The sequence below is a fragment of the Silurus aristotelis genome (assembly GCF_946808225.1).
Source record: "Silurus aristotelis genome assembly, chromosome: 5".
Lineage (NCBI taxonomy): Eukaryota > Metazoa > Chordata > Actinopteri > Siluriformes > Siluridae > Silurus > Silurus aristotelis.
In genome coordinates, this window is record NC_139578.1 from 15,382,029 (window position 1) to 15,401,275 (window position 19,247).

Consider the following 19,247-nt stretch of genomic DNA (forward strand, 5'->3'; position numbering starts at 1 on the left):
TCTACAAGTACTACATATGAGACTACACCAAGTGAGTCTGCCAAAACAGATAGGACTTTAGAAACAACCACAGACCCCTTTTCTACAACTACAGCATATGAAACTACACCAAGTGAGTCAGCCACAACAGATGGGACTTTAGAAACAACCACAGACCCCTTTTCTACAACTACACCATATGAAACTACACCAAGTGAGTCTGCCACAACAGTTATGACTTCAGAAACAACCACAGACCCCTTTTCTACATTTACACCATATGAAACTACACCAAGTGAGTCTGCCACAACAGATGGGACTTCAGAAACAACCATAGACACCATTTCTACATCTACACCACATAAAACTACACCAAGTGAGTCTGCCCCAACAGATGGGATTTCAGAAACAACCACAGACCCCCTTTCTACATCTACAACATATGAAACTACACCAAGTGTGTCTGCCACAACAGATGGGATTTCAGAAACAACCACAGACCCCCTTTCTACAGCTACACCATATGAAACTACACCAAGTGAGTCTGCCACAACAGATGGGACTTTAGAAACAACCACAGACCCCTTTTTTACAACTACACCATATGAAACTACACCAAGTGAGTCTGCCACAACAGTTATGACTTCAGAAACAACCACAGACATGATTTCTACAACTACACCATATGAAACTACACCAAGTGAGTCTGCCACAACAGATGGGACTTTAGAAACAACCACAGACCCCTTTTCTACAACTACACCATATGAAACTACACCAAATAAGTCTGTCACAACAGATGGGACTTTAGAAACAACCACAGACCTCTTTTCTACAACTACACCATATAAAACTACACCAAGTGAGTCAGCCACAACGGGTGGGACTTTAGAAACAACCACAGACCCCTTTTCCACAACTACACCATATAAAACTACACCAAGTGAGTCAGCCACAACGGGTGGGACTTCAGAAACAACCACAGACATGATTTCTACAACTACACCATATGAAACAACACCAAGTGAGTCTGCCACAACAGATGTGACTTCACAAACAACCACAGACCCCTTTTCTACAACTACACCATATGAAACTACACCAAGTGAGTCTGCCACAACAGTTATGACTTCAGAAACAACCACAGACCCCTTTTCTACAACTACACCATATGAAACTACACCAAGTGACTCTCCCACAACAGTTATGACTTCAGAAACAACCACAGACATGATTTCTACAACTACACCATATGAAACTACACCAAGTGAGTCTGTCACAACAGATGGGACTTCAGAAACAACCACAGACCTCTTTTCTACAACTACACCATATGAAACTACACCAAGTGAGTCTGCCACAACAGATGTGACTTCAGAAACAACTATAGACACCATTTCTACATCTACACCACATGAAACTACACCAAGTGAGTCTGCCCTAACAGATGGGATTTCAGAAACAACCACAGACCCCCTTTCTACATCTACAACATATGAAACTACACCAAGTGAGTCAGCCACAACAGATGGGACTTCAGAAACAACCACAGACACGATTTCTACAACTACACCAAGTGAGTCTGCCACAACAGTTGTGACTTCTGAAACAACCACAGACCCCTTTTCTACAACTACACCACATGAAACTACACCAAGAGAGTCTGCCACAACAGTTGGGACTTTAGAAACAACCACAGACCCGTTTTCTACAACTACACAATATGAAAGTACACCAAGTGAGTCTGCCACAACAGTTGTGACCTCAGACACAACCACAGACCCCTTTTCTACAACTACACCATATGAAACTACACCAAGTGAGTCTGCCACAACAGTTGTGACTTCAGACACAACCACAGACCCCTTTTCTACAACTACACCATATGAAACAACAGCAACAAGTGAGTCTTCCACAAAAGTTGTGACTTCAGCAACAACCACAGATATTTCTCCTTTAACTACACCATTTGGATCTACGGTAACAAGTGAGTCTGCCACAACAGTTAAGACTTTAGGAACAACCACAACAATCTCATCTACAAGTACACAATATGAAACTACATCAACAAGTGGATTTACCACAACAGTCAAGACTGCTGAAACAACTACAGTTAACTCCACATCAATAGCCACAACTAGTGCTACAGAAATCAGCACTACAACTCTAACACCACTTATCAATTGTCAAAATGGCGGAACTCCAACAGAAAATGGCTGCTACTGCCCACCTCTTTTTACAGGAAATGAGTGCCAACATATTCAAGTTGAAATATCAGGTATTTTAACATTTTTTCTTCAAAAAGAAAAAAAACAGTCTATTGAAATAAATAGTTGTTTTTAATTTAGTAAATTCATTATCTTATGTTGAAATTATTGTTGAAATGTTTTTTCCCTGTTTGTTTTTGTTGTTGTTGTTTCAGGTGAAATTGAAAGGACAGCCATTGCTGAAATAGAAATAAATAGAGAATATAACCCTAAATACAATGATTCATCCTCAGAAGAATATAAAAACTTTGTACTATTCTTCAAAAGTCAGGTGAATTATGAAGACTATATCCACTATTACATTATGTTTAAAATAAGTTTTTGAAACACATATTTTAAGATTGTGAAAGATTTTTAAGATTGAACAACTATAACAGTTGTCACCTCGTCTTTTGATGCAGCTGAATTGAATTTCATATCATTGTTTTCTTACAGATGGAGCCATACTACCGTGTCAAAATTACAAACTTCAGGAATATAACAAATGTAGAACTCAGGTATTTCTACTTATTTGTTACAAGATTGGTTAATCAACTGTTAAATGATCAGTTAAAAATATAATATTTTGCAAACAAATATTTTAGACAAATCTCACTGTCTCTTTACACCACAGTGAAGGGGCCACTATCACAGCCCGAAAGCAGAGAGTGAGGAGAGAAATAGAAAAAAATACTTTTAAAAGGTAAGCATATTTATGTTCAGTGTTTGGAAATTTTTTTTTTTCTGAGGTAATCTACTAATTCTTATCCAATTTTATCCCCAGTGTGAGTGCTAAGCATGACATTGTTGTACAAATCGATACCAATGATCCGAATGAGGACTATAATAAGGTCTTTCAGTCCATCCAAGAATCGATTGTTGAATTGATAAAGAACTGTACTCCAACAATATCTAGTATGTATTCTTTATTGTGCTATCTATATCTCAGGTGTTTATTACAGATGTTTTTACATAAAAAACAGCATACTTTAAAAAAAAAAAAATCTCAGCCATTTTAAACACATTAAACTCCGACAACAGGCTGCCCAAATTTTACTGTTATTGATGTCCAGGTCAACAAAACTGAACTGAGTGAAACAGGTAATACATTTATACAGAGAATCATATACACATATATTATCAGAATGCATTTGAATCTTTCACCAGCTTTACACTTTTTTCCTTTTTAGAGTACTGTCTGCTAGTTACTGAATTGCTTCCTGAGAAGTATCGCCATTTTTTCACTCCTGCTACTGTGCAGGGCATACTAAAATGTGTCACTCAATGTCATCCTAATCATCCTAATCCAAGGATCTGCAAAAACAAGGGTACCTGTGAGGTTTCCAAGGAAGGACCAGCCTGTTAGTGAGTACTTTTTCAATTTTAAATCCAGTGCTAATGTTTGAATTAATAGTATAGTATGTTTTTATGTTTTATTTGATTGTAAATATGCTAATGTGAATAAGGTTTTAAATGGTACAATAGTTAATAATAGAAATTCTCCTTTGCAAAGTGATAAATCCTGTGTCATTTTGTGCACTCTAGCTGTACACAGTCAGATGCAAATTGGTATCTTGGAGAAGACTGTGAATACCAAATTCACAAAGTGGGCTTCTATGCTGGAATGGCAGTTGTTGCTGTGGTTTTAGTATTAACTGTAGCAGTGCTTTCAGCAAATATCTTGCTTAATAAAAGAAAACAGAAGAGGTACGAAGTTTATGTGCATAAAATTGTTGTACAAAGAGTACTTTTCTGCATATCCATGTGTAATAATGACCACCCTATTCCACTTGTTAAATTCTGTTGCACAGGAATAAAGACAATAAGGAAGCGCTTGTGAATCAGTGGATAGACGAAGACTTTGAGTGGCCTTTGCAAAACAGATCAAACACAACACATTTAGGTATCAGTATGCAAGTGCATTATCAAATTATAAAATTTTTCTGCCATGGCACAGCTAGAAATTTAGAAATATTATAATCTATACACACAATAAATTTTTAATTTATTTGATAAATATAGTCATACAGACTAAATCTTTCCTTAATAAATTTGCTATTTTGACCACTACTGGTAACACGAATGGCAATCTAATTGTATTGCAGTTGAGGCATATGATAATCCTGCACAATCAAATGAGAACGTCTTCAGCAAGACTACCACACCTACCAGAACAGCTTCTTCAACACATCCTTCTTCCCACCATTTTGATTTCCCCTAAAATAGAATTTCACTTTAGTATCTGCGAAATAATCACCCCGTAAGTACAAATAATCAAGTCTATCTATCTATCTATCTATCTATCTATCTATCTATCTATCTATCTATCTATCTATCTATCTATCTATCTATCTATCTATCTATCTATCTATCAGGGCATTAAATTTGCATTAAAGTTATTAACGTTTAAACTTTTACAGCCCCAATATACTACCTGCCATATATATATATATATATATATATATATATATATATATATATATATATATATATATATATATATATACACACACACACACACACACACACACACACACACACACACACACACACACACACACACACACACATATATATATATATATATATATATATATATATATATATATATATATATATATATACACACACACAGTGAGGAAAATAAGTATTTGAACACCCTGCTATTTTGCAAGTTCTCCTACTTAGAGATCATGCAGGGGTCTGAAATTGTCATCGTAGGTGCATGTCCACTGTGAGAGACATAATCTAAAAAAAAAAATCCAGAAATCACAATGTATGATTTTTTTTAACTATTTATTTGTATGATACAGCTGCAAATAAGTATTTGAACACCTGAGAAAGTCAATGTTAATATTTGGTACAGTAGCCTTTGTTTGCAATTACAGAGGTCAAACGTTTCCTGTAGTTTTTCACCAGGTTTGCACTCCCTCCAGAGATTCTCTATTGGGTTTAGTTCTGGAGACTGGCTAGGCCACGCCAGAACCTTGATATGCTTCTTACAGAGCCACTCCTTGGTTATCCTGGCTGTGTGCTTCGGGTCATTGTCATGTTGGAAGACCCAGCCTCGACCCATCTTCAATGCTCTAAATGAGGGAAGGAGGTTGTTCCCCAAAATCTCGCAATACATGACCCCGGTCATCCTCTCCTTAATACAGTGCAGTCACCCTGTCCCATGTGCAGAAAAACACCCCCAAAGCATGATGCTACCACCCCCATGCTTCACAGTAGGGATGGTGTTCTTAGGATGGTACTCATCATTCTTCTTCCTCCAAACACGTTTAGTGGAATTATGACCCAAAAGTTGTATTTTGGTCTCATCTGACCACATGACTTTCTCCCATGACTCCTCTGGATCATCCAAATGGTCATTGGCAAACTTAAGACGTGCCTGGACATGTGCTGGTTTAAGCAGAGGAACCTTCCGTGCCATGCATGATTTCAAACCATGACGTCTTAGTGTATTACCAACAGTAACCTTGGAAACGGTGGTCCCAGCTCTTGTCAGGTCATTGACCAGCTCCGCCCATGTAGTTCTGGGCTGATTTCTCACCTTCCTTAGGATCATTGAGACCCCACAAGGTGAGATCTTGCATGGAGCCTCAGTCCGAGGGAGATTGACAGTCATGTTTAGCTTCTTCCATTTTTCTAATGATTGCTCCAACAGTGGACCTTTTTTCACCAAGCTGCTTGGCAATTTCCCTGTAGCCCTTTCCAGCCTTGTGGAGGTGTACAATTTTGTCTCTAGTGTCTTTGGACAGCTCTTTGGTCTTGGCCATGTTAGTAGTTGGATTCTTACTGATTGTATGGGGTGGGCAGGTGTCTTTATGCAGCTAACGACCTCAAACAGGTGCATCTAATTTAGGATAATAAATGTAGTGGAGGTGGACATTTTAAAGGCAGACTAACAGGTCTTTGAGGGTCAGAATTCTAGCTGATAGACAGGTGTTCAAATACTTATTTGCAGCTGTATCATACAAATAAATAGGTCCCCTGGTGGTCTAGTGGTTAAGATGCAGCGCTCCCACCGCTGCGACCCGGGTTCGATTCCCGGTCAGGGAACCATCCCCAGCCACTCTTAGTGCCGGTCCCAAGCCCGGATAAATTGGGGAGGGTTGCGTTAGGAAGGGCATCCAGCGTAAAAAAAAACGTGCCAAATCAAACGTGCGGAGGATCCGCTGTGGCGACCCCTAACGGGAGAAGTTTTAACCAAAAGAAAGTTTTATCATACAAATAAATAGTTTAAAAATCATATATTGTGATTTCTGGATTTTTTTTTTTAGATTATGTCTCTCACAGTGGACATGCACCTACAATGACAATTTCAGACCCCTCCATGATTTCTAAGTGGGAGAACTTGCAAAATAGCAGGGTATTCAAATACTTATTTTCCTCACTGTATACACACACACACACACACACACACACACACACACACACACACACACACACACACACACACACACACATCTTGAAAGCTTCAAGCCGGAACAAAAAAAAAAAAAAAGAAAAACATCATGATTAAAACATACAACTTCAATGTAATTATGGAAAACCTTAACAGAAAATGTACTCACTTTCTCAAGGGTCTACAAATATATTATAAAGCTGAATAAAATTATTCAATCTCACTATTTTTAATACATTTTAAAGAAAACCTGAAAACATAGAATACTAAATGGGGATCTGTTTATATAATTTGAATGGTTGTTGAAATGAACATGTAAGTGAGTTCTTATATGTTCAACTGTGCAATCGACAAATATTGAAATGTAATTGTGTGTTTATGTTCAACAGATGGAAATAAACCCACCTCAGATGTACACTTCTTCAAGGCCACAAACATACAACTCCGATGTATGATGTTTAGCATCATCACACATTCCCAAAATTAAAAACTTTGTAAAAAAAGGGTTTGTATCCATGGAGAACAGTATTTAGATTAGACTTGATTAAAGAAGCCTTTTCTACAATTTCCACAAATCATTCTAGATACTTTTAAATTACTTTACATTTACTGCATTTATTTTTTTAAATATCTTACCATATTTATTTAGATCCTATACTGTACACTGTATATTTATTAATGTCTTTATTAATGATTTATAACAGATTTTATAAATCATTATATTTTATATCTATTTTATAACTGTGTTTGAGTCAGTATTATTGCTAATAAATGCACAATTCATTAAATATATTTATTACGTTGTCTTTAAAAAATAATATATATATATATATATATATATATATATATATATATATATAGTGGATACATATTATTAATATTACTAATATTATTATTATTATAGTTTGTTCTGGAAAAGGAGAAGGGCTTGTTCTTGACCATACCTGATGCCCAATAAGTTATATAAAGCATGTGTAACTTTAATACTTTCCTACAGTGTCTCTTAATATGCTACTCTGAGTAAGATAAGATTAAGAGCTAAGAGCAATAAATGTCTCCATTGTCACACCTTAAAGATAAAATTAACTAAACTTCACCTTCGTGTGTGTTAAATATAGAACCATAAATTTTTTTATTCAAGTATGTTATTTTGTATTATGTGTTTTCATGCCACACACACCCATCATTGTACACACAAATTGTTTGCACAACCAAATATAACTACCTGGAAATCGGAAGTAGTTTTAAAATAAAAATCTAAAGCTCATAAATCCAGTGTAACAAGTGTCAGTAATGGTGTTCCATAGAGTTAGTATAGATATGCAAAGTAATTCTTAAGACATGCCTATTCTGCATTCTTATACCGTGGAAAAACACTGACTAATTAGGAGATGCTTTATGTTTCTCAGAATTCACAGCAGTCAGGTAAGATGATCATCTTTTCCACTCCTGGACAGTGAATACTTCCTTATAAACTACAATAATCAATTGCTTCGCGTTTTTGAATGCAGGAATCAAGAGTGAGGAAAATGTGAATCATTTATGCCCCATTAAAGATGGACAATCACAACCACTTAAACATTGCCAGCTGTGCTTCAGAAAACAGCCTAATGTTAGACCTGCATGACGGAAAAGAAAGCTAGACAAAAACGACATGCATCAACACCTGTCATTCAAAGCCACACAATGGCTGTATATGATACTTTATAAATAGAAGGGGCTTCTATGAATTTGACAGGTTCCACTTGGAATTCTGTGGTGCCGACCAGAAGGCAACAGTTAGAAGAGAGACAGAGTGTGATAACCTTGCAAAATCTAGCAGCAATTATGCTTTTATTCTTCGAAAAGGCGGTGTACAGTTTTATGTACAGTTGCAAAATCACACCTTATAAAAACATGAGTACAGCTCCATGGACTGTAACCTCTCAGAAGCACATAGCAGTAAAGCATAATAACAGATTGGTTGTGCAATGTGCACCCCATAAAACCTTTGGGCTGATACGTCTGTGCAAATTCCATTCAGAAAATGCATTGGGAAAAAACTACTGTTAACTATATACTTACCTCATTCTTATTTTTCTTTCAGCTGAGATTTGGCATAAGAGTCAAAAGCAGATAATTTACACTGTTACACAGTTTTATGGCCCAAATATCAGATATACCTGAGGCTATGCAAAATATTTGAACACCTGTACTACGTGATTGTCTCATAGTAAACCAGTCACATTTCCTGTAAACAGCACCATAAATCTGAATGGCAAATGCCACTGAAATGATTAACTAAAATATTTTTTTTTATTATTAAATAAACACAGCCATGTTTTTTTCTTTTTACTACTGCATTAGCATATTAACATATAAACAAATGTTTTCAGTGTAATGTAAACTAAAAACGAATTTATACTAACAAGCTTTATAAAATCATTTCAATCATTTATATTCATATTCAATGGACATAACATGTATTTTTATTTCCTAGATCAAACATAATTACTTTAAAACATCAACGTCATCATCAAAGTGCTTGAAATAAGCCAGAGTTGCTTTTGCACTTTCTCTGGGTTACTGTCGCTTCAGAAGGGCTAGTGGCAACATGAATGGATTTAGTGGACACAGACCAGCAGTGGCCCAATCACCTTTATCTGCTAACTTTATTGCTGGTGATTGGCCTTCAAAATCTCCAGCAGATATTGGTAATTGTGTTGCCTTCACTGCTCCCTCCTGAACACACTCTACCCCTGTAGACTGTACACTCTGTGTTTGTAAAAATCCATTTGGTCCTTTTGCATTCTGATCAGATAGGGATGTTTGCTGTTCTGCTCCTCTAGTTGATGTGGAATTAGCAAATGAAGGCCCCTGATCTGTGCTGAGCCTCGCTGCAGGTGTGCTCAGACGGGGGTAAACTTGTAGTAGATGATGCTGCAGTTCCTTACAGTTCAGCAAGGGGAGCTCTTCAGGTAAAGACATCAACAGGTCCAGAAGCACTGCACTTTCTTTGGTTAAAGATAAACAATTACAAATTTATACAAAATAATTAATTTATAGAACACAACACACCAATCAGCCATCTGGTTACAATAGAACCTGTCAAAGTCTGGTATATTTAAGGCAGCTAGTGAACAGTCCGTTCTTGAGGCTGATGTGTGCAGGAAAAAAGGGCAAGCTTAAGGACGAATTGACTACTATGTCATAGCACCTCCAGAAAAGCATGTCTAGTTAATCAATCAATAATTTAAAATATGGATAAACATCCAGTGAATGACAGTTCTAAGGATAAAAAAAACGCTTTGTTGACAAGAGAGAGAAACAGAAAATGGCTAGATTGTTTGGAGCTGGCAGAACTGACACTGGACAGTTAGAGTTCTTGGCTGCAGGTGAGGAACCTGATGGACTCTGGCTGTTGTAGTCCATCCGGCTCAAGGTTTATTCTGCTAAGCATTGTTTTAAAGAGTGATTTTTTTGTTGTTGTGAGGTGTACAAAAAAATGGCTATAAGTAAAGAACATTAAATATGGTAATCAACAATGTAGACTAGGGGTGTAACAGTACACAAAATTCACGGTTCAGGATGTATCTTGGTTTTTAAGTCACGGTTTGGTTAATTTTCCATACGATTAGGGGGAAGAAATGCAAAACAATGTTTGTCATTTTTTCTATTAATGCAGTTTATTATTATTATTAACATATGTGATCAACAACATTTGAACAGTTTACATTTTTCAAACAATTTAAATATAATGCCTGCTTGGTTATGAAATAAAATAATAGTTTATAATATTTTATAAAAAATAATGTTGAATAAATCTAATTAATGCAATACACTATAATATTGATTGAATTACAGAATACAGTAAAATTTAATAATTTAAAATTATTAAATGTAAAACCTGCACACACTTACTTATACACCTGTATTACCCAAATGGGTTTTAACTAATGTAAACTATTAAAGTTTTCCATTTATTTAAATGATTAGAATTAAATAAATGGAAAACTTTAATAGTTTACATTAGTTAAAACCCATTTGGGTAATACAGGTGTATAAGTAAGTGTGTGCAGGTTTTACATTTAATAATTTTCTAAAGATATGTTCTACTTACATTGGGGGGAAATAATTATTTAACCCCCTACTGTTTTAGTGAGATTACCCCCTTACAAAGAAATTAACAGTCTGGAATGTTTATATTAGGCTTATTTTAACAGAGAGAGACAAAATATTAGAAAAATCCATTTAAAAATGAAGAAAGGACGGTCTCCCACACACCCAAATTAGTCTGGTCCATTTACGAAAGAACACAAGTCACAGAATCAACCTCTTTAATTTAAACCTCTCCAGCAACATGGGCAAGAACAAAGAGCTGTGAAAGGACATCAGGGACAAAACTGTAGACCTTCACAAGGCTGGAATACAAGACCATCAGCAAGAAGCTTATTGAGAGACCACTGTTGGTGCAATAATTAGAAAATGGAAGAAATACAAAATAAGTCAATCACCCTCACTCTGGAGCTCCATGCAAAATCTCACCTCATTAGGGTAATGATGAATCTGAGAAAGGTGAGGGATCAGCCCAGAATTACACAGAAGGAACGAGTTAATGATCTCAAGGGAGCTGGGACCACAGTCACCAAGAAAACCATTGGTAACAAACCAAGGTCTCTCTGCTCAGGAATGCACATGTCTGAAGTTTGCCAATAAACACCTGAATGATTTAGAGAAGGCTTGGGAGAATGTAATGTGGTCAGATGAGACCAAAATTGAACTCTTTGGCATCAACTCGACTTGCTGTGTTTGGAGGCAGATAAACGCTGAATATGACCCAAAGAACACCATCCCTACTGTCAAAACATGGACGAGGAATCATACTGCTTTGGGGCTGTTTCTCTGCTAAGGGTACAAGAAGACTTCACCACATGAACGGGGCCATGCACTGTAGAATCTAGTATGAGAATCTTCTGGTCTCAGCCAGAACGCTTTAAGATGGGTCAAAGTCTTTGAACATGACAATGACCCAAAACATATGGCCAAGGGAAAATTCTGATGGTCTTGTTGCCCATTCCAGCCTTGTGCAGGTCTACAAACCTGACATCCTTTGACAGATCTTTGTTCTTCATTTACTCACTTGATATGTTGAATTGTCCTTTTTAGGAGAAATTCTTGAAGCTGTTGATAAAACCAGTACCGAGTGAGAAGCCACAGTGATACTGTGTTAATTATTTTTTCTTTCTATACCCCTGGTATTGTTGTGTAAGTTTTCAAGTTTAATAATAATAATAATAATATTAATAATAATATTTGCATTCAGTACACGTGTGCACCAAACTTAAAGCCCTGCACCAAAAAGATTCGGTAGGAATGTGTGTACCCTGTTACACCCCTAATGTAGACATAAATCATTTAGATAGTATACTCACCCATAGCAGTAAGAGGTTGAGTGTTCTTTTGGAGAATGATGTTGCACAAAAATTGGTATATCTTTTCAAAATCAACTACACTGTTTGCCCCCATTGGTCTATATTGCCAGAGTTGCTCTGCACGTCCAGGCTGCTTATCTTGGTGATTAGTGTTGGATGGCACTGCACTTGAAGCAGACACTGGTGGTGTTGGTTTTGAGACCTGTTGATTTAAGAGTGCTTTACGGGTGGCTGATGTGGATGGCGTGGCAGGGACTTCGGTTGGCTCTGTTTCTTGCTGCAACTCACTATGCTCTGCTTCAGTATTGGTAAAGGAAGATGTGACTGTGGTGGTTTGAGTAGACTGGCTGGGAACTGCATCCTTCTTGTGTGATTGAGGGGTTTTATTGACTTGTCCAGGCAAAATCATCACTGGAGGTGGTGAGCTAGCGTGGGATTTAGGCATCGACCTCAGAGGTACAGTACGCAAGCCACTTGATAGAGGGCCTTGAGAGTCAGTATTGCGTGGGGGATCTGAGTGGCTAAGGCTGCACGGCTCTGTGGAAGCAATTACCAGCATCTGTAGGTAAAAAAAATAAAAAAATCTGGTTAATTAAATACCACCACAAAATATGTGATAAAAGAATGACACAGTGAAATTCAAATGTCTATTTTGCATAAGGTATGCATCCAGCGTTGTTACATTGTTGATAACAACTTGATGTTTCACACAACTTTTAAAAGTGAAACTGTAGTTGATGAAATAAATTTTATTTATAAATTTTTTGGCTTTAATTACTGTGCACTCAAGCAAGCAAATTTATTTCCAAATTGAAGTTAAAAGATTCAGAGATGTACTCAGATTGTAAAACAAATACACCCATACATGTGAACACAAATTTTAATTGCGGCTACCACTAACAATCGAAAATCTGAAATCTTTTCCCATATGGTCACATGCACATTACCATGATCACATACTTGAGAGAAGGCAGAAGATATTGTTTCCTCATGGACACCAGCCATTTTCTGTGCTAGTTCTCCCCATAGTTCTGTTGGCACTTTTTTTTTTTGTTCCTCACGTCTCTGTTTATGGACCTGCATATATACCCGTTGCAGTACACCCTTCCTCAAAAACTTGATCATGTTCTGGATCTGAACGCAAACAACACTGGCATTACAGAGGAACAGGAATTCTGCAATATTTTTTGGTACCAGACCAAGGTCCGTTGTGAACATGCATACCTGAAGCAGAGACCATTTTGGAACTTTCTTACGAAGTGCCAAAAAATCCAGTTCTGAATTTAACCTATTTTGTTGTTTCAGGGCAAGTAGAAGACTCCGCAGTTCCTGACGATCACACTCAGGACGAAGCCTTTTTATTGATTCTGTGTTTCTTGAGTCTGAAAAACGAGATGGTGTAATCCGGCGGCGGGATGGAGGCTTCATAATGACTAAAAAAAAAAAAAATCATCATGATGTATATTTTATCATCATATAGAACTGAGCTTAATAATAGCTTTATGGAAATGTATGTTTTGGGCAAAAAAAAGGGGCCTGAAAAGTAGTGAATGATTCATTTTTACATGTACTGTATATTCTTTAAGATGCTACATCTCCAGCTTTAGTGTGCCCCAGACATTGTTTTCACCAGCACTTTTCCTGCATACCATCATTACACAGCTCATCACTACTGTAATACATTAACTTAATAGTCAGATATTTAACATTATTAACAGGTTAATATGTCCCAATAGGTGTACATACAAAACAAACAAACCCAAAAACCTAATATCTACTTTGTACATAAAAATATAATATTATATATAATATTTAACGAAACCACTAAAGTTAGCCAGCTAATCATGCTATAGCTCATTGGCGAATTGTCTAAGCACACATATTACATATTACACCGCTATGTTAGTCTTCGGTTTTCTTACACCTAATCAACGCATGATTCACTTCAGGAAAATGTTTAATGTTAAATGTTAGCGCTCGTCTTTAATGAAAACTTACCAAACTGGTGATGATTAGCATTGCAATTGTTGCCAGGTCAAAACAACCACTCTGCTATCAGAGGCATTTTGTAACGAGTCGCTGGAAAGGCCAAAAAGGATGGATTTTAAAACGCGTTTGGCTGTAATGTAGGCAACAGCGACATCTATGAAAACTTCTGCTGACAAACAAAAAGTGTCTGAGCTCATTGCAGATACTTCTACTACTACTACTAATAAAAAATAATAATAATAATAATAATTAATATTCTTATTATCTATTAATAAGTATTATTATTATTAATCTATTAATAAGTATTTCTATCAAACCACCCTCTCAGTGGTGGGCCGTGCATTTGGTACCTGGGCCTTCAATGGGGACTTACCTGACTTAATCCACCTCTTAACACCACCATCTATATGTCACAATTATAGAAATGATCAATAATATACAAAAATACAATATAACAACACGTAGCGTTAAAGAGAGAAGGCATTTTGCATATGGAGGCTGAATGGTAGTGCTGAAGGCTGAAGGAGGAAGACTGTAGTGTGAGATTCAGGGAAAAGGTCAGACAGGGGCTCAGTAGTGGTGAAGGGGTGCTGGATGATTGGGCAACTACTGCAAAAGTGATAAGGGAGACAGCTAGAAAGGTACTTGGTGTGGCATCTGGAAATAGAAAGGAAGACAAAGAGACATGGTGGTGGAATGGAGGAAGTGCAGGAGAGCATAAGGAGAAAGAGAGTGGCAAAACAGAATTGGGATCGACAGAGTGATGAGAGAAGTAGGCAAGAGAACAAGGAGATGTGGCAGCCGGTAAAGAGGGATGTGGCGAAAGCCAAGGAAAAGGCATATGAGGAGCTGTATGTAGGAGAAAATGATTTATACCAATTGGCCAGGAAAAGGGACCGAGCTGGGAAGGATGTGCTGCAAGTTAGAGCAATAAAGGATGGAGATTAAAATGTGTTGACTGGAGAGTGTGTTTAGTCCTTAGCTCTGTGTTTTCTGTTATTTAGGTTTATGCTGTTTAATGTAGCACCAGGGTTCTGGAGGAACGTTGTTTCATTTCACTGTGTACTGCGTCAGCTATATATGGTTAAAATGACAATAAAAGCTTCTTGACTGATGAATGAGGAAAATGACAGGAGAGAAGGTTGGATGGTGTGTGGGTAGGAAGCAGGAAGTGGGTAGGATTAGTAAGGAGGAGGTGAGAGCAGCGATTAAGAGGATAAAGAGTGTAAGGTCTGTTGGACCAGATGAGATATCGGTAGAAGCCTGGAGATGTTTAGGGCAGATGGCAGTGGAGTTTTTAATCAGGTTGTTCAAGAAGATTTTGGAAGGTGAGAGGATGCCTGAGAAATGGAGATGGAGTGTGCTGGTACCGATCTTTAAGAATAAGAGAAATGTGCAGACCTGCCCCCTAACTACAGGGGAATAAAGTTGATCAGTCATACAATGAAGTTATGGGAAAGAGTAGTGGAAGCCAGGCTGAGAGAAGAGGTGACCATCTGTGAGCAACAGTATGGTTTCATGCCGAGGAAGAGCACCACAGACGCGTTATTTGCTTTGAGGATGTTGCTTGAGGAGTATAGACAATGTCAGAAGGAGTTGCATTATGTGTTTGTGGATTTAAAGAAAGTGTACGACAGAGTGCCGAGAGAAGAGTTGTGGTATCCTATGAGGAAGTCAGGTATGTAAGGGAAGTATGTGAGGGTGGTGCAGGACATGTATGAAGACATTGTGACAGCAGTGAAGTGTGCAGTAGGAACTGGTTCAAGGTGGAGGTTGGACTGCATCAAGGATCGGCTCTGAGCCCTTTCCTGTTTGCAGTGGTGATGGACAGGTTGAAGGACGAGGTCAGACAGGAATATTTGTGAAGGTTTGCGGATGATGTGATTTCTAGTGAGAGTAGGTAGCAGGTTGAGAAGAGCCTGGAGAGCTGGAGAGGAGAATGAAAGTCAGTAGGAGTAAAACAGAGTTCATGTGTGTGAATGAGAGGAAGGGCAGAGTGGTCTGGTTGCAGGGAGAAGAGGTGGAGAAGGTGGAGAAGTTCAGGTACCTGGGCTCAACAGTGCAAAGTAGTGTGTTAGAGAAGTAAAGAAAAAAGTGCAGGCAGGGTGGAGTGGGTGGAGAAGAGTGGCTGGAGTGATTTGTGATAGAAGAGTATCTGCAAGAGTGAAAGGGAAAGTTTATAGGACTGTGGTGAGACCTGCGATGTTGTATGGTTTAGAGACAGTGGCATTGAGTAAAAGACAGAAGGTGGCGCTTGGAGGTAGCAGAGTTGAAGATGTTGAGGTTTTCGTTGGGAGTGACAAGGATGAACATGATTAGAAATGAGTTTATTAGAGGGACGGTGTATGTAGGACGTTTTGGAGACAGGGTGAGAGAGGTGAGATTGAGATGGTTTGGACATGTGTAGAGGAGGGACATGGGTTATATCAGTACTAGAATGCTGAGGATGGATCTACCAGGAAGGAGAAAAAGAGGAAGGCCAAGGAGGAGGTGCATAGATGTGGTGAAGGAAGACAAGCAGGTAGTTGGTGTGACAGAGGCAGATGTAGAGGACAGGGGGTGTGGAGACGGATGATCCGCTGTGGCGACCCCTAATGGGAGAAGCCGAAAGAAGAAGAAGAAGAACAAGGGTGAATACCATTTTTACTAAAGCAAGCTCCAAACCTCTACACTACAACCTCAACTGTGCCACCTACATCATCTGGAGCAGTTCAGAATCAATATTTGTCTAATAACATGACAAAAACATAAAAACTTCAATAAAATATAACCTATGCATACTCATAATTTGCACCTCTCCTCAGAGGCTGTAAGCCAGTGGTACCGCTCGTATTCACTGGTCTTGAAGTGGCGAACAAACCCTTTCCCAGGCTGAGACAAGCAAGCTAGATTCAGGGTTGGCCGACCTTTCCTCATGATGTCTAGATTTTCTTGAAAATGAATTTTTAATAATGTCCGAGACCAAATCATTTTCTCTTCCTCCTAACTCTGATGTATTAATGTGCAGACATGTTTTGTGAGTCGAACTTGGCTGTAACAGTTTCCCTCTGACCAACCAATCAGAGGATGGAAAAACGCTGACACTATTCTGGGCCAGCTAGCTGGCCCTGTGAGGTGAGTTTGAAATCTTATTGGTTAAAGAAACAGATACGTTGATAATATAGTCCAGGGTAAAAAGGCCAGCAGTACAGACATTGAAGGCCCTGGGGAGATTAGATTGACATGGCAGCACATAGAGGCTAAAATCTAAATGGACAAAAAATCTAACATCCACATACACGTCCTGGAAGCAGTGCAGCCAAGAGAAATGCTATGAAATAAAGAGAATAGGCTGTTGGGAATAAATTAATACAATTTAATGTAACAAATATTAGAGTTCAGGTTGTAAATGTAGGTCAGTGCTTCCGATAGAGTTTAGGCCAGCAGAGAAGACTGGCCCTGATGGCTCACCCTCTAACTCTAAAGGCTAATGCTTATTATTAGTCTTGTGATGTGAATTGTTAAAACTTCCAATCTTAACCTTCTCAAATTGTTGTTAATCTCTTGTACTGGCACGGCAGCATTTATAAGAAGCACTTACATTGTATTGCCGTAACTGCAGCATAATGTCAATTGTGACATGAGATCTTTCCCCAGTGACAAAGGAGCACAGTGTGTAGTGTTGCAGAAACACATGAGACTGCAGGGGCCACAAGGAAAAGAAAGGTGAGCTCTGCTGTGGCATGATCAAAGAAGGAACAACAGACAACAGAGAGAGACTGACTCAGTCCCACGGAAAGGAGAGAATGAGTCCCCTTAGTGAAAGCAAAATAAAAAGAGTTTGCAGCAACAATGCAGTAGTGAAAAAAGTACTTATTTTATGTTGTAATTAGATACAAGTACATTACTAAGCATCCACTGTTTGCAGTGGACCTAAAACATAACCTATTGAAAACCCAATTTTTTGCCTTACTATGCATTAAAAAGTCACCATCCACATCTACAAACTCATATTTAATGAAATAAGAAAAGAACCAGAGGACTTTCTCTAATAATGTTTTTAACTATAGACTTAATCTGTTTTGTAGTCTATTAAAGAGAATTATATGCAGTGGTGTCAAAAATCTACATTAAGAAAAAACATCCAAACAAAAGAAGCAACAAGACTGAACCCTAATCAGAGGCAAGAAGTAGGTCATTTATTACTCTAACTGCCACAGTAGTCATGATAGGACCCAAATACTGACTAATAATTTAATGAATGCTATTTTTGAGTATAACTACTGTGCTTAACACTTTTCTATGATCTAAGAGATAAAGGGGAGGTATGATATTGCCCTACATTTTGACAGCTGACAGAGTTTGAGGTCTCAGCCAATGATAAAAGAAGAACTGATTATTCAAAAAAAGGTTTGATTGCTTCTGATAATATTGGTTTGTAAAATAATGTAAGTAAGTGCTCTAGTATGCAATTTTAAGTGCGTCAAATGGAGCTCAATTAATTAATGATTATAATGGCAATTATTGAGACATTTTATTAATAAAAGTTTGCGATCCTGTCCTTTCTTTTCTTCGGATCTTCCTGGTTCATCCTGATGTCCAAACTCTGGATTGAGTTCTTCTCAATTGGAGACCACTCTGTGAAGCGGGGGATCGTTCAACATCTACAGCCTAAAGTTCCAATAAGCTTCTGAGCAACTCAAGAACTTTGAAAATTCATTCAGACTGTAATTAATATCAACAGTACACTACAATGGCTCAGAACCACAGGTTGCGTGAATAGTTCTTCATTTATGCACCTATTACCACAAATCTCAACAATGGACATTCAGTGCCATTTGTTGGTTCCCTTTTGAGTCTGGTTGTTCTCAAAGTTCCTCATAACATCTCAGGAAGTTTTTCCTTTTCCCAAGATAATGATCAGAGCCATCTGTGAAAGTATGACTTTATTTTTTTATTCAGCTTTAAATGTATTCACTCAAAAGTCTGACCACTGATTTAAGTGGGCCCAATAATGTCCTGATTGACCTCTATTGAAACCTAAAATTCTTTGTCTAAAGAAACAACCAGGTTTTAAATGAAATCAACAGATTCACAAAGAAATTCACAATATGGTCCTACAAGTCTGTTAATAATCATTTGTGGATTTTACTGGCATACATATCTTATGGCTACATATCTTGTTAGTATAAAGCACTTAAAATATTTGATATCATATCAGGTTTTTGTGTTACA

The 19,247-nt window shown here is 37.7% G+C and overlaps 2 protein-coding genes and 1 long non-coding RNA gene across 3 annotated transcripts; 2 read left to right on the forward strand and 1 right to left on the reverse strand.

Annotated features, from left to right (window-relative positions):
• The first annotated feature begins 1,632 nt into the window (after positions 1-1,632).
• Positions 1,633-7,208, forward strand: LOC310726051 (mucin-17). Its single transcript, XM_083541223.1, has 11 exons — positions 1,633-2,257; positions 2,402-2,517; positions 2,682-2,743; positions 2,860-2,928; positions 3,010-3,140; positions 3,267-3,326; positions 3,416-3,590; positions 3,771-3,932; positions 4,037-4,128; positions 4,331-4,485; positions 7,023-7,208. The coding sequence occupies exons 3-10, from the start codon at positions 2,682-2,684 to the stop codon at positions 4,444-4,446; spliced, it is 867 nt and encodes a 288-aa protein (XP_083397349.1). The 5' UTR covers positions 1,633-2,257; positions 2,402-2,517; the 3' UTR covers positions 4,447-4,485; positions 7,023-7,208.
• Positions 7,209-8,906: 1,698 nt separating this feature from the next.
• On the reverse strand, positions 8,907-14,140 carry snapc2 (small nuclear RNA activating complex, polypeptide 2). The gene is made up of 5 exons (XM_083541185.1): positions 14,043-14,140; positions 13,269-13,477; positions 13,005-13,178; positions 12,045-12,603; positions 8,907-9,626 (listed from the first exon to the last, which is right to left on the reverse strand). The coding sequence occupies exons 2-5, from the start codon at positions 13,470-13,472 to the stop codon at positions 9,196-9,198; spliced, it is 1,368 nt and encodes a 455-aa protein (XP_083397311.1). The 5' UTR covers positions 13,473-13,477; positions 14,043-14,140; the 3' UTR covers positions 8,907-9,195.
• On the forward strand, positions 8,910-13,802 carry LOC310726029. Its single transcript, XR_014533616.1, has 2 exons — positions 8,910-10,512; positions 10,609-13,802. It is a non-coding gene; the product is annotated as an uncharacterized lncRNA (long non-coding RNA).
• Positions 14,141-19,247: the final 5,107 nt, after the last annotated feature.

Coding starts and splice junctions, on each gene's coding strand:
- snapc2 (XM_083541185.1), bottom strand. CDS start 13,472: ATGAAGCCTCCATCCCGCCGCCGGATTACACCATCTCGTTTTTCAGAC. Junction 12,604..13,004: donor TATCTTCTGCCTTCTCTCAA/GTATGTGATCAT, acceptor TTTTACCTACAG/ATGCTGGTAATTGCTTCCAC. Junction 9,627..12,044: donor TCAACCTCTTACTGCTATGG/GTGAGTATACTA, acceptor CTTTAACCAAAG/AAAGTGCAGTGCTTCTGGAC.
- LOC310726051 (XM_083541223.1), top strand. CDS start 2,682: ATGGAGCCATACTACCGTGTCAAAATTACAAACTTCAGGAATATAACA. Junction 2,744..2,859: donor ATAACAAATGTAGAACTCAG/GTATTTCTACTT, acceptor TTTACACCACAG/TGAAGGGGCCACTATCACAG. Junction 3,141..3,266: donor CTGTACTCCAACAATATCTA/GTATGTATTCTT, acceptor CTCCGACAACAG/GCTGCCCAAATTTTACTGTT.